The 15967-nt window shown below is 34.3% G+C and overlaps 1 protein-coding gene across 1 annotated transcript in view; it reads left to right on the top strand.

The window, feature by feature from the left end:
• Positions 1 to 15175, top strand: part of UBA6 (ubiquitin like modifier activating enzyme 6) — a 91158-nt gene extending 75983 nt beyond the window's left edge. The window contains exons 24-33 of the mRNA XM_082629481.1: positions 1 to 52; positions 154 to 217; positions 1541 to 1610; positions 3059 to 3130; positions 5671 to 5788; positions 7208 to 7401; positions 8151 to 8278; positions 10668 to 10755; positions 10937 to 11031; positions 12838 to 15175. Coding sequence (XP_082485607.1) covers positions 1 to 52; positions 154 to 217; positions 1541 to 1610; positions 3059 to 3130; positions 5671 to 5788; positions 7208 to 7401; positions 8151 to 8278; positions 10668 to 10755; positions 10937 to 11031; positions 12838 to 12973 — 1017 coding nt within the window. The 3' untranslated portion in view covers positions 12974 to 15175. The remainder of the gene's footprint in view (positions 53 to 153; positions 218 to 1540; positions 1611 to 3058; positions 3131 to 5670; positions 5789 to 7207; positions 7402 to 8150; positions 8279 to 10667; positions 10756 to 10936; positions 11032 to 12837) is intronic.
• Positions 15176 to 15967: the final 792 nt, after the last annotated feature.

Below are 15967 nucleotides of genomic sequence, written 5' to 3'. Positions count from 1 at the left end.
GCTCTTCAGCTTCTTCACTGTTTCCCTCTGGACACACGATTAAAAGATGGCAGTAAGTATATATCAGTGTTGAGAAGAAAGTTTAATGCAATTTATTACTGACTGCTGACACTGAAAATAATATTTTGTATTTTGTATTTTGTATTTTGTTAGGTTTGTTTTGGCAGTCACCAAAAAGGCCCCCCTCTCCATTAAAATTTGATCTAAATGAACCTTTGTAAGTATATATATCCAGTTTTATATACATCCTTCATTGTAAACTTCTTAACTGTATAGGTTTACATTGCAGGGTGAAAACTGCAGGCTTTTTAATGTTAAATTATTGCATCCCTGTTAATCTAAGAGTTAGCATAGCATTTTGGCCAACAAAGCCAGCCACAATTCTTCTCCCCACACATAGGTGAATCTACTTATTTACATGGTAAATAATCTTATTATTTTTGTCTTCTCTAAAGTACAACCGAAGTGTCATCTCTTTGACATTATTCATTAAAAAGTAAAATGAAGACAGATGTTTTCCTATTTAATGAAGTCAGTATATACGAAACTTCAGTTACATGGGGGAAAATGATCACTACTAAATAACTCCCTAAATAATCCCAGGTTAATTTTCAAAGGAGTTGATCTTTGAGTAAATGCCTGTATATCCTATCTATATTAGATATGCATTTTATACACAAACACACTTATATGTATATATTTTAATTAAACACTTAGCTTGTTAACCTTCCTTTCAACAAGTAATTCTGTGCTTAGTTTTTTCCTCTGGTGCTTATTCTAGTCACCTTATCCTGATTGCTGCTTCTTTTTTTAAATAAATAAATTTATTTATTTATTTATTTATCCTTGGCTGCACTGAGGCTTCATTGCTGTGCTCCGGCTTTCTCTAGTTGTGGCGAGCGGGGGCTACTCTTCGTTGCGGTGCGCCGGCTTCTCATTGCGGGGGCTTCTCTTGTTGCAGAGCATGGGCTCTAGGTGCACGGGCTTCAGTAGTTGTGGCTCTAGAGCTCAGGCTCAGTAGTTGTGGCACCTGGGCTTAGTTACTCCATGGCATGTGGGATCTTCCCGGACCAGGGCTCGAACCCATGTCCCCTGCACTGGCAGGTGGATTCTTAACCACTGCGCCACCAGGGAAGCCCTGATTGCTTCTTCTATAAAACTTACCTTTTTGTTTTTAAACAAACTCATTTGCTTAGTTTGAACTTATTGTACACTCTTTAAAACCAAGTTTGTAATATTTTCTTATGAATTAAAATGAATTTTCTTTCAATGCTTTTTCTACTTCTGGCCACTTCTCTCCCCAAAGTAGTCTTGATCACTACCTGGATATTAGTGCTTATGAGGATAAACATGTGATGTTTTCTCTTTTATAACTTCTACAATGCCTTGGTCTAGACCAGAATTTCATTGCCTAACTTTAAAAAAAATAATCCTGTAACAAAAATTCTGTAATTACTTATCTTCAGCATTTTAAAGGCTATAGTTTCTGGTAAACATCTTTGAAACTGTGCATTCACGCTTTATTTTTTAATTTCAAAAGGCACTTCAGTTTCCTTCTGAATGCTGCAAAATTATATGCTACAGTCTATTGCATTCCATTTACAGAAGAGGTAAGATATTCTTCAAGCCCTAACAAGTGATAGAAAAGGTTAGAATTAGATGACTTAGCTAATTGCATCATCAAAATGTGTTTTATGTTATAAGAATTGTTCTTCGATATAAACTTTTCATTTTGTTCTAGTGTTGCCCATTCTAATAAAGCAGAAGCTACAATCTCATTGCAGCATCACTAAGTAGAAGAAAGTCACTTTTTTTATGAACTTAAGTAGCGAAACAAATATTTGTAAAAGCAGTCTTACTTTATTTTTAAAACATTTATAACCTACTAACTTTAATTATTGTAATTACTCTGAAAACCCAAAGTGACCTATTTCATAATAATTTTTAAATATTTCTTAGTGATTCTGTTTGTTATCATTTGTTTGGCTTATTTTTGTGAAATTAACATATGCTTTTCAGGAGATTTGAAAATGCTAGCCTACATTGACATTTCTTAACTTTTATCATTTATACCTTTTCTCTTAGACATCATCTTCATTGACTCATATGTAAAGGGATCTAATACAGTTTTATTTGAAAGGCAGGTCTGCATTAGTGAATTTTCCTTCTCAAATGCATAATAGAGCTAAATAAATTAATATACTTTTAGGTACTAGGCTGAATGGGAAATATGAGCCAGATCCATAACTAGAATTGGCTATTTTGGATCTAGATATAAAAATGCCTGTTGTACATTAATCCCTTTTGGAATTAACACGCAGTAAAATATACCATAAATGTCTGGTAGAAATAGTGGCATTCAGTTGGGTATTTTTTGTGTGAAAGGAGTGATAATTTTGTGATGAGTTGTAGGTGACCTCAAAAGCACTGTGTCTCAGTTTTTCCTAAGTAGATTCTTAATAATAAACATGTATATAGCCTTAAATTCATCTAAGTTTATCCTGAACCATTTAAATATTTTCCTGCTTCCAAAGGTATGAATTCCATTTACTGTGAGTCAATGTATATTGAGTATAACTTTCCGCATGGAACTTTGTAAAACAATGAAGAGATAGTTCCTGATCTCAAGGCACTCTGTCTGATACAACCAGTCCTAAAACTACCTTTTTAAAAATTTGTGGATGGACTTCCCTGGCAGTCCAGTGGTTAAGACTCCATGCTCTCAGTGCAGGGGGCACGGGTTTGATCCCTGGTCGGGGAAGATCCCACCTGCTGCATGGCACGGCCAAAAAAAAAAAAAAAATTGTGGAAAGAACTAAGATTTCAGGTTTGTTGCCTAACAAGTACTTTTTTACACACACCACCCCCACTTCCCAGCCTTTGTAGATGGTATTTCTATAGAAATAAAAGTAAATGTCACAAACAGATGTGGTCTAACAGTTATATCATAAATTATTCAAATATTTAGTATGATAAAGGACCTTTTTTAGGTTGTTTTTTAGGTTTAGAATTCAGAATTTTAAGAATATGTTGATAAAATTACTGTTTTAAAAACCAGGACTTATCAGCAGATACCCTGTTGAATATTCTTTCCGAAGTAAAGATTCAGGAATTCAAACCTTCCAACAAGGTATGTGTACAAGTTTATTCATTTAGCCAATAGTCATTGAACTTCTACTTGTGTCAAGTCTCTTTCTAAACCTGGAGAAGCCCATAGGAACAAAACAAAATTCTTGTTCTTGTGCGAGTTGGGCCAGAGGGAGACTATTAAAAAAAAGTGCCAATAATTATGTAATATTGCATTGTGGGCATAAATGCTAATAAGAAAAAATAAAACAGGGAAAACAAAGGGTGATGGAGCTGGTGTCATCTTATACGAGATAAAAGGGGAAAGCTTCTCTGATATGGTAACATTTGAGCAGAAGCCTGAAGGAAGTGAGGGAGTGGGCCATACTGTTATCTGGTGAAAGAGCAGTACAGATGGCAGGAACAAGTTCAGAGAAAGGCCTTGAAAGACTTTGAAGGCCAGAATTTTTCTGGAGGAGAATACGCAAGAGAAGAGTGGTAGGTGGCGAGATTGGAGAGGTAGTGAGGGTTATAAGTACTTCATGTTTTATTATGAGATAAGAAGCCAGTGGAGGATTTTAAGCAGAGGACACAACCTGACATATTTAAAAGGATGACCCTGACAATTGTGTTAAGAATGATTAGGACATGAGAGAGGAAGCAGAAATAGCTATTAGGAGATTATAGTCAAGATATGATGGTGGTTTGAATGAACCATAAACAGGGGCAGTGGGTAACAGGGAAGTTGTGGTAAGAGGTTGGATTCTGTGCACATTTTGCAGTAGCCCTGACAGGATTTGTAAGGAATTGGTTTGAGTATGCAAGAAAAAAAGATTATTTTCTTAGTTGAAAAAAAGAAGCAAGCTTAATCGCTCCGAGTGACAGGGAGAAGATAGAGGAAGTTTGAGCAGAGAAAAAAAAAGATGTGAAGTAATTGCCTAGGGGAGTGGGAAAAGTGGGGAATTAGAAGATGTTGTAGAATTTTGAGACAATATTTAATATCCACTTAATGTTAATTCCACTTAATGTATTCCACTACATGTGGCTGGAGAAAAGGCATTTAGCTGCTTGGGTGCTACTGTGGAATAGCTAGTAAATTGGATTGTAACAAGGGTTGGGATTTTGTCAGGCAAATATGTTGGAAGGAGAAAGACAGGGAGTATTAATAAAGATGGAACATGAAATTTAGGCAGGGTAAATAAAATTTGAAAATAATAAATATTTTTCTTTTTCACATGTTCATTATGTGCCTTTTCGTATGCACTCTAAAAAGAAATAAACCACAGAACAACCTGTTCCATTTACCTTTAGCTATACTGGAAAATGCGGAGTAATGAGTGCCTCCCTGCAAAATTCAAGTAGGAAGTGGTGTGTGCAGTCTTCCACTATGCATTTTTATTTTAGGGACAAGGAAAACTTGTAGGCAGTTCATTTTGTGCAAGTAAATAGGTTTTCTGAATGAAATGTTCATGACTTTTAGTTTATCAAGAACAAAAGTACAGAAAGGAAAAACAAAATTCCTATATAAAGAAGATTCCTAGCCCATGTTTCTAATGGGCAAAGCTGCTAGACAGAAGCCAAGGAAATATGCATCAATAACTTTACAGGTCTCTACTGCTCTTCAATATGTTTTCTAGCTTGAATTGCTTCGTTCTGTGTCAAAGTTTTGGCGGCATAAATTACCCTGAGCAATTTTAACATGACTTATGTGCTTTTTTACCACTCCTTGAAGCAGCTCCCACTGAAGCTTCAGCATCTGGCACTCCTAGTTAAAAGATGCCATAGCCAAAAAATATCAACTACACATTCTGGCAAATAAAAATTACTGCTTCCCTGACTCCTTAATATTTCTCAAATATTTATAATCATATTTAATATGTAAAAATGTGAATTGGATGTGTCTTTTTAATAAGAAATAGTATTTTAATGATGATATGTAGCTAGTTTCTTGGTTTGAGAATATTAACTTCACTGCCCTTGTGTTTAATAAGTAATTTCTTAAAGATAAATTACTTATATGTGCTGCCCTAAGCATGCAACTATATGAAGGAAGACATATTCTTTGGGATAGAACTTCTTTTCAGTAGTCAATAAATGTTTAAAAGATGCCTGTATTATATATTTTGTGGATTTCGTCAATTTCTTTGGAGACAGAAAACAGCTCTGCACTAGTTAGAGGTATGTAATTTGGTTTGAAGTTGATTTGTCAGAATCACAAACTGTTGATTAACATTAACTTTATTTTAGTGTGGAATTTTAAGAGAGAGTTGTATGAACTTAGATCTTATAAACTATTCAGTATTTTTAACACCCACTATGAGCAAGTTTATTTTAGCTATGTTGAGGTTATCTCAGTGAACAAGATAAAGATCCCTGTTCTCATAGAGTTTACATGTCAGTGTGAGGCAGTAGATAATAAATATGTAAATAACATATTACTTAACAACAGAAGGTGTAAAATACATTGGGCCATAATGATTAATAATCTAATTAAACCAATAGAATGTTTTCTCTTTGTGACTTATTTGATAAAAACAGATTTGTTAGTCAAACTTAGGTGTAGGATGTGATGTCATTAATGAATATACATACATATATTTAAAGGTTGTTCAAACAGATGAAACTGCAAGGAAACCAGACCATGTTCCTGTTAGCAGTGAAGATGAGAGGAATGCTGTTTTCCAACTGGAAAAGGCTATTTCATCTAGTGAAGCTACCACAAGTAAGGGGAAATCTTTATAAAAATGTTTTGAACTAAAGGGATTTTTTTTTTTTTTTTTTTTTTTTTTTTGCGGTACGTGGGCCTGTCACTGTTGCGGCCTCTCCCGTTGCGGAGCACAGGCTCCGGACGCGCAGGTCCAGCGGCCATGGCTCACGGCCCCAGCCGCTCCGTGACATATGGGATCCTCCCAGACCGGGGCACGAACCCGTGTCCCCTGCATTGGCAGGCAGACTCTCAACCACTGTGCCACCAGGGAAGCCCCGAACTAAAGGGATTTTTATTTTCACTAAGCTGTACACTCAAAAGGTTGTGGGATTAAATCATAACAACAACAATAATATTGATATTACTTGATTCCATGATCATATGAAAGTCACTGTTCATCTTTAACTGTGACTCAATTCATAACTTTCTCCACCATTTCCCTACCATAGAAGGCTGAAATGTAAGTCTGCTTTGTTTTTGCTGTTGTGATTGTTTTAGTTCTTGAGATTCTATTGTGTGATTCCTTTTTAACTTATGGCTAGCATAATGAAGAAAACATGGAGTCCTTTGGAGACTAACCCTGAGATCCAGTGAAATCACTTTAGGAAAAAAAATCATAGACAGATTTCTTCTTGGCTTCTTAGTCTCCATAATTACACACAGGAAATACAAACCTGACCTATGTACACCTTTGCTAAATGGTCTTAAATATCGGGAAACTGAACTTTTAATTCCTTAAAAACAGATCCGTATTAGCTCATGTTTTTAGACCTGCTCAGCACCTTTCTACTACATAAATCAGTTTCCAGACTTTTGGGATTTTACACAAAGACCAGTAAAATTCAGGAGAAAAGCCTAGATTAGCCAACTATTTATTTTGCAAGTAAAATGTTTATATTCTAAGTTAATAATTATAATTCTAGAAAAAACATATTACCATTTCTTACTTTCTCATTTCATCACAGATTAAATACACCTGTCTACAGAATGATTTGAGGAACCACTAATCTAGAAATCTTTCATAAAGACACTTATTTTTATTTGACCAATATACCCTATTCTTAGTTATCAGAGGTAAAATGTTTCAGAGTAGTATTTATGAAATCAATTTTTGAACAGTACCCAGTGTTGACTTTTTTATTGTAAGCCACTTAATAGCAGATATACATGGCTTTCTTATTTTTATGTTTTATTAGAAAGGTTTTTTTTTTAATATTAAAACTTCTAATTTAGTGGTTTTAAAGCCATCATTTTCATATCCTTCAGTAACTTCAGTTCCCTGGATGTTGTTGTTGTCATTGTATTTTTCAGTCATTTGCAAACCTAAACAAAAAGGAATCTTTAACAGTAGTGAACCCACACTGCCTTGCTTTTTACCTAGTAAAGCCTTTATCACTTACTAGGAAACTTTGTTTTTCTGGTTATTGTCATCAGGTGACCTTCAGATGGCAGTGCTTTCATTTGAAAAAGATGATGATCATAATGGACACATAGATTTCATCACAGCTGCATCAAATCTTCGTGCCAAAATGTATAACATTGAACCAGCTGACCGTTTGAAAACAAAACGCATAGCAGGTAGAATTATACCTGCTATAGCAACGTCCACTGCTGCAGTTTCTGGCTTGGTGAGATTATGATTCTTTGAAAATGCTCGTTATTCATTGCTTCTTTTCTGTCTTCCCTGTTACACCACCCCAAACCATTCACTCAGAGATCTTAGAGAAGGAGGGATACATATTGATCTTATAATTTAAAATTGTAAGATATTTCTGAAAATACAGTAATCTGTATTTTGAACTTTTACAGATAATACAGATATTTTAATGTAAAAAAATAAGCTCTGTCAAGATAGAGTATAACTTTTCTTACAGGCAGTAATCCTCTTCATCATCTTTGTATCCTCTGTACAATCCAAATGCTCTATTTTTCTTGAATAAAATGAACTACCCTAATCTTTGCTCTTTGATTATATTGGATTTTAGTTCTTTGTCTTAAAATAAATGTAATTTCTGTTAGTGATTTGGATTTCTTTAAATTTAGTCTTTCCTTAATGATTTAGAATCTTTAGGATGGCCCTAGTTATTATACCGTACTGTAGTGTTATTCTTAGAAGCTATGTCATTATTGTTCCTATTATTAAATGATTTTAGACTGCTGTATTGCTTGACTTCTGATATCTGCTTTCAAAGTAGGAAGATTACATGGTCAAATTAGTTAGAGGCTTATAAGAAATTTATATTACTCCAGTCCAATAGCTGCTTTTATCCTCTACACAGAAATGCTTGAGAAGAATTCAGGAAAATTATATAGATGCAATTAAAGTCATGAATAGTTTTAGGCTATTTATATAATCAGATCACCTTCTTTTGTCTAGGTTGCATTGGAGATGATCAAAGTAGCTGGTGACTATCCATTTGAAGCTTACAAAAATTGTTTCTTTAACTTAGCCATTCCAATTATAGTGTTTACAGAGACATCTGAAGTAAGAAAAACTGAAATCAGGTATGCATGAAGGTGTGTTTCTCTTGCATAATGAGAATGAAATAATTTTTTTACCTTTTAAAAGGGATAAATAATAGCTTTATCTCTCCTTTTCTCCTATATATATAAACTCTTCCATCACTTCATGATGAGGTCAAAACCCCATCTTCATGTAGCATTTCTTTTTTTTCTTTTTTCTTTTTTCTTTTTTTATTGTATAATTGATGTACAGCATTAAATTAGTTTCAAGTGTACAACACAATGATTCAACACTGGTATATGCTGTGAAATGATTACCACAATAAGCCCAGTCACCATCCATTATCATACATAGTTATAGAATTTTTTTTCTGATGATGATAACATTTAAGATTTACTCGCTCAGCAACTTTCAAATATGCAGTAGAGTATTATTAACTATAGTCACCATGCTTCACATTATATATCCATGATTTACTCATCTTACAACCAGAAGTTTGTACCTTTTGACTCCCTTTATCCATTTGCCCACCCTCACTACCTGTTTCTGGCACTATCAGTGTTCTCTGTATCTATGAGCTTGGGATTTTTTTGGGGTTTTGTCTGGTTGGTTGGTTGAGTTTTTTGTGGGATTTGTTTGTTTTAGATTCCACATATACATGAGATGATAAGATATCTGTCTTTCTTTGTCTGACTTATTTCACTTAGCGTAACGTCTTCAAGGTACATCCACGTTGTCACAAATGGAAGGATTTCATTCCTTTTATGACTGAATAATACTTCATTATATATATATTATATTATTATAATTATATATAGTACCACACTTTCTTTATCCATTCATCAATGGACATTTAGATTGATTCCATGTCTTAGGTATTACAGGTAATGCTGCAGTGAACCTGGGAGTACAGATATCTTTTCAAGTTAGTGTTTGCATTTTCTTTGGATAAATACCCAGGAGTGGAATTGCTAGATCATATGGTAGTTCTGTTTTTAATTTTTTAAAGAACCTACATACTGCTTTCCATAGTGGCTGTATCATTTTTACATTCCCATCAAGAATATACAAGAGTTCCAGTTCCTTCACATCCTTGCCAACACTTGTTATCTTCTGTTTTTTGATGATAGCCATCCTAACAAGTGTACAGTGATATCTCACTGTGGTTTCGATTTGTATTTCCCTGATAATTAGTGATAATTAAGCATCTTTTCATGTACCTGTTGGCCATCTGTATGTCTGCTTTGGAAAAATGTCTGTTCAGGTCCTCTGCCTATTTTATTATTGGATTATTTGGGGTTTTTGCTGTAGAGTTATATGTGTTCGTTATATATTTTGGATATTAACCCCTTACCAGATATATGATTTGCAAATATTTTCTCCCAGTCGGTAGGTTGCCTTTTCAGTTTGTTAGTGGTTTTCTTTGCTGTGCAGAAGATTTTTAGTTTGATGTAGTCCCACTTGTTTATTTTTGCTTTTGTTGCCTTTGCTTTTGGTGTCAAATCTAAAAACTCATAACCAAAACCAGTGTCAAGGAGCTTACCACCTAAGTTTTCTTCTAGGAGTTTTATGGTTTCAGGTCTTACATTCAAGTCTTCAATCTATTCTGAGGTAATTTTTGTGTGTGGTGTAAGATAGGAGTCCAATTTCATTCTTTTGCATGTAGCATGAAGCATTGCTGACTAAACTAGCCATAGAACTCTCACAACATATAATCTGCCCCACTGTTTAGCATTGTACTTTCTATGGTTTCATCTGTCTGCCTAATTCAGATGAATTAGAAGCCATTCTAGTGTCTGACTAATGGATAATTAGGTTAAGAATCTAGTTCCAAAAGTTGTATGACAAAGCAAATCAATTCCCCTGGACTTCCATTTTTCAATTTTTAAATTGGTAACAACCAAAAATTTGAAAACTATTATCTTGGCAAGAGTATGAGAAGGCACTCTCACACATTACTGATGAGAGTATAAAATAATATAACCCATATTAAAGCAAATATAGCACTATATTTCAAACTTGCAGATACATTTGCACTCATCTCAAATGATATATGTACAGGATATTCATTTTGGCATTGTTTATCATAGCCAAAGATTGGGACAACCTAAGTGTCTAGTAATAGGAGACTGGAACATCCACACAGTGAAACTCATGCAACTGTTTAAAGAGAGAAATGGAACTCTCTTGCTAAGACATACTGATTTATAATAAGACACTGGAAAGATAAACAAGATACTGATAAAGTGGTTACCTGTGTGGTGCAATGGGGAAGTAAGATGGAATTATGGAATATTTTGTTATATTTTCCTTTTTTATTCCCACATTAATATCTAGCTAAATCACAAATAGTGGACTTCTGGGATTTTTTATTATTACTAAAGGGAAGAAAATTTAAATGTTTTTGTTCTGAATATTTTTCTACAACAGAAATGGAATATCATTTACAATTTGGGACAGATGGATTATACATGGAAAAGAAGAGTTCACCCTCTTGGATTTCATAAATGCCGTCAAAGTGAGACAATTATTCATTAGTTGCTTCGAATCTGTTAGTTTTATACATAATTTCATTAGAGGTTTTTATAAATATTATTTAGCAGGAGTTTTCTCTCTTTTTACTGGTTGTAAAACATTGTCATCCAGCATTTTATATTTGGGTGGAGCTTTGATTGTTTCTTTTGGGTATTCACTTTCAGGAGAAGTACGGAATTGAGCCAACAATGGTGGTACAGGGAGTCAAAATGCTTTATGTTCCTGTAATGCCTGGTCATGCAAAAAGATTGAAGTTAACGTAAGTATTGAACATTATATGCAAGAGATTCTCAAAAGTTGAAATATAAGTTGGATGCACACTAGAAAATTAAATATAGAGGTTGTTGAAGTTCAGATAAAAATATGTGATTTACTCCTATCTAATGGCAGTAATAAAGACAGTGACTCTGCCAAGCTCCACAGGCTACCTGTCAAGTGAGATTTATAGGATTTTAATACCCTTGTGAGTTTATTATCGTTCAGGGTTAGCTTATAAGCTAATAGGCTTAGAAACCTGATTTGGTCAATATATCAAGTAAAAGTAGATCCACCTCTTATATGCAGACACAAAAGGACTAGGCTTGTGAGACTGAAGTATTTTTTTTAAATGCCAAATTGTTATTTTCATTTATTCAACAGATTTTTTTAAAGAATGCCTGCTATGTACCAGGTACTTTTGTAAACATTAGGGATACAGCAGTGAGCAAAGCAGAGTCCCTGCCCTGCTCGAGGAGTTTACATAACAATTAAATATGTATGTCAGATGGCAATAAGTGCTGTGAAAAAATAAAGCAGAATAAGGAGGTATTAAGTTGCTACAGTATATTGGGCAATCTAGGTATTCCCTCTGCCTGTCATATTCTTTTTGTTGTTGTTGTTGTTGTTGTTGTTAAAGATTTATTTATTAATTTATACTTATTTTTGGCTGCATTGGGTCTTTGTTGTTGTGTGCAGCCTTTCTCTAGTTGTGACGAGAGGAGGCTACTCTTCATTGCACTGCGCATGCTTCTCATTACAGTGGCTTCTCTTGCAGAGCACAGGCTCTAGGCATGCGGGCTTCAGTAGTTATGGCTCATGGGCTCAGTAGTTGTGGTTCGTGGGCTCTAGAGCACAGGCTCAATAGTTGTGGCGCACAAGCTTAGTTGCTCCGAGGCATGTGGGATCTTCCTGGATCAGGGCTCGAACCTGTGTCCCCTGCATTGGCAGGCAGATTCTTAACCACTGCGCCACGAGGGAAGTCCCTGCCTGCCATATTCTGATGTGAAAGGCTGACATTTGAGCAGAGACCTAAAGGAAGAGAGGGAGGAAAACAGCCAGTCTTTGCAGTGGTCTGCAAGGCCCTAAATTATCTAGTTCCCACTTACCCTTCCAAGTTCCTTTCATACTTCTCTCTCCTTGCTCACAATATTCCAGTTATACTGGCCTCCTTACTTTTCCTTGAACATTCCAATCTCCAACATGCGACCTTTGCTCTAGTTTTTCCCTCTGCTTGCAACTCTTTCTGAGATGGCCATCTGACTAACTCTCACCTCTGGTCTTTGCACTTCCTGAAGAGGCCTCTCTGAATCCTATTTAATACTGCATCCTGTCTGGTACCCCAGCCTAGCATGCCTAATCCCTTTTACACTGCTCTACTTTTCCTCTTTCTCATAGCATTTATCACTGTCTAACAGTTACTGTATTATTTATTGTCTCTCCCCTCCCACCAATATAAGCTTCATTCACAAGGGCAGGGATCTATATTTGATATATTCATTGTTTAAAAGCATTTCTCACATTTTAGGTTTTTTACTGTGGAGTTTTTGTTTTTTGTTTTTGTTTTTAAATAAGTGGTCTGTATTCTTTATCATTACCAGCAAAGGTAAAAATTGATTAACTGTTAGGTAAAAGAATGTCTTGATTTTAGAGCTTTTAGTAAAGAAAATAATTATATGAAAGCAGGTGAATTATTAGATTTAAAAATAAATTTAAACAAGCCCAGATTCTTTGCACAACATTATCACCAAATCACTCTTTCATTTTACAGAATTTACCAAATTATTTTTCTTTGCTTATTTTTCCTTAGAATGCATAAACTTGTGAAACCTTCTACTGAAAAGAAATATGTGGATCTTACTGTGTCATTTGCTCCAGATACTGATGGAGACGAAGATTTACCTGGACCTCCAGTAAGATACTACTTTAGTCATGACACTGATTAACAGAAGTTGTCTTAAATTTAGGACTACTTGATTTTGGAAAGAATGCACTTATTCAGGAGCTTAAAAAGTCAGCTCATAATGCTATGGATTTCTCTTTGATGAAGCCTTAATTTAAGGGAAACATCAGTAAAAAACTACAGTGAAGAATTGTAAAGTATTTTGAAGCATAGTATACACATGTGTAGTGCTTCATATGTGGATGTGCTCACAAGCAACTTCGAACTGGAATGCTGTTTTATAATGCTTACCAAAAAATTGTGTATTAACCTCTTTGGATGAAAAGAAGGAAAAAATATGTATCTAAGACCAGAAGAAATAAAAGATCAAGAAATTGAAAGTAACAAATGCAACTATCCAAAAAGTTGAATCCCATTTTATGAATTTCTTTTTGTTTAGTATTTGAGGCCCATTTTTCTATACAAACAGTGTTTGGCTCCCTGCACCTCTCATGATGAGGCTTTGAATTTAACACCCATGGAGGAGGGATGGTAGCAGTGGATGAAGAGTAGTTACTCTTAAAACTTTACAAGTTACAGTTTACTGACATGTTACCTCTGCTGATATAACCAGAGTTTGTTATATCACTGTCTCCCCAAAATCAGGATCTCTTGCTGATAGCATCAGTGTTGTAAGTCATGAGCACATCAGATGACAGGTGTTAACTGGGACTAAATGTTAACAATAGCATATGGACTCTTGACAACCCGCTTAGAGAATCCATGAATGTGAACAGATAAATATGGCTAGTCATTTGATTCTTTAGTATGCCTTCTAGTGTGGCTGTTTTATTTATTTGGAACTCTAAACCTGATTGTCATAGTATATAAGACTAAAAGGTTTTGTAAAGGGAGTGTCCTTAGAAGTAGATGAAAAGTAGAAATTAAAAAATTATCACTAGTTGAGTCTTGATTTTTTTTCTTCCAGCAGCCTAATGGACAAAAAATAATAATAAATTAATATTTTATTTTAAAGGGAAATGTATTATTTAATTCTACATTCCCAGAAAGGGAGTTGACAAAGATAAAAATTTATTTTTTTAGGTCTTTATTGATAGAAACTTTCTGTTTTCTGATATGAGCTATTGCATATGTTCATAGAAATGCTTTCATTAAAATAACATAAAGTGTACTCAACACTGTAAACTCAGTGAAAACAGCAGGTGTTTCTTTTATTTCCAGGGCTATCATGCATTCTAAAGCAATTGGCATTTTTTAACCACAGAAAGTCATTTCCCTCTAGCTGCTTTTCTTCAGCTCTTCTGTTCAAACCATTAATAGGTACTTTGATAAATTAAAAACTAGATTCACATCAGTATTACTCCAATTTGGCATCTTTTTATATTGTCTACTTAACTTTCCTTTTATTCCACTTACAAATAGTTTAAGTTACTTAGTCAACCAGCTGTATTGTTTTCGTTCTTTTGTAAAAGTATCATCCAATTGGGAAAATATATTTAGGAGTGGAGGGTGAATTTGTATGATTAAAGGGTAGTCTGCGTTGGAAGTGAGGATAAGTGGACAGGATGAGTTTAAAGGAAATGGCTACCTTTGAAATAAGCAATTAATTTTGGTTTGTCATATCCTACCTTCTCCCATCATGTATATTGCAAATATAATGCTTAAAATTAATGTTACTTAAAATTGAATCCAGGAATATCAAAGCTCTATGGCTTGGAACTTTAGAGGCTAGCAGCAGTAAAAGCACTTTCCTATAAGAAGTCTGTTCCCACTTTTTTGTTTTGTGCTCTATGACAATAACTGATATTTTCCAGGTAGCCATTCAGTAATTCTCAACTGTGATCTAGTAGCTTGCTTATATTTGATCTAAATCCTCCACATCTCTTCAGAAGTAAATTTAGAACAGAACCGTGCTATCAATTCTTATTTATAGAGATCAGTGCTTTAGCAGATATAAATAAAATCAGTAAGGATTAAGTTCATTTTGTGATTAAATCTGAAACCATTTTGTCATTGCTTTTTTTTCTGTAACGGTTATTGCCATTAGTTTCTTCTGTATAGTTCTACTAGGCTGGAAAACCAGCATGAATTTAATGACGGTTTTTTTTCATTATCTGTTTTATTTCTGTCCCATGAGATCAGTGCTGGTGATTGAAATACCAGATGCAAAAATTAATGATTTGATTTTGTATGGTACCACTGAGTGATTTTTTACTTATTAAAAATAAAGTAAGGAATTTGACAATATCTTTGTAAATCCTGTTCCATAGCTGACTCTAGAGATTCCAATTTTATTATTCATTTTGTGAGTAGTGTTGCTTTGGTGTTTCCTAGTTTTCAAGTTTTGCAATCATGGAGATAGAACACTCACTGGATGTGGAGAGACATAATTTCAAAGTGCTTTTAGCTTCTGGAAATTCTTTTAAAACAATTGAGAAATTGTAAAACCTAGAAGATCTGGTAAATCCCAGACTGTTGGTTGGGGATTTCCAAAGTCCATTCCTTTTTAGAGTTCAGAGCAGTATGTTACACATCTATAAGTTCCTCTAAATTGTCCCAAAGAACTTGGATGTAGATGTGTATCTTTATTTTTATTTTTTATGTATCATGACACTCCCTGGTTGTGCCAGTGACAAGACATAAAAACGTCAGCAGTGTTTAGAGTCCACTATTTTATAATTAGTAAAATGAAGACAGAAAGAAAATTGTTCTCTTGAGATCTTGAGGGAAAATATTCTCTTGACCTAATAATCCTTTCAACTGCAATGAATATTATCAAAAATTCATTGTGATTGTAAATATATAACCATTTAGTATACAATCATTAGGTATGGGCTTAACTGTTTACTTTTAACAAATTCAAAACATAAATCAAGAAGTTGCAGTCTTGGGAGTCACAGGAAGTAATCAGTAGGTAATTTGTTCATTTTTGTCTTGCCTTGTCTTAGCTTTGTTTATTTAAGAAATATGTATTCATATATATACATATATGTATGTGTGTGTGTGTATATATATATATATATATATTCAAACGAGT

The sequence above is a fragment of the Mesoplodon mirus genome (genome assembly GCF_964341445.2).
Source record: "Mesoplodon mirus genome assembly, chromosome: 2".
Classification (NCBI taxonomy): Eukaryota; Metazoa; Chordata; class Mammalia; order Artiodactyla; family Ziphiidae; genus Mesoplodon; species Mesoplodon mirus.
Note: the sequence above shows the minus strand (reverse complement) of the source record. Positions and strands in the feature narration are given on the sequence as shown.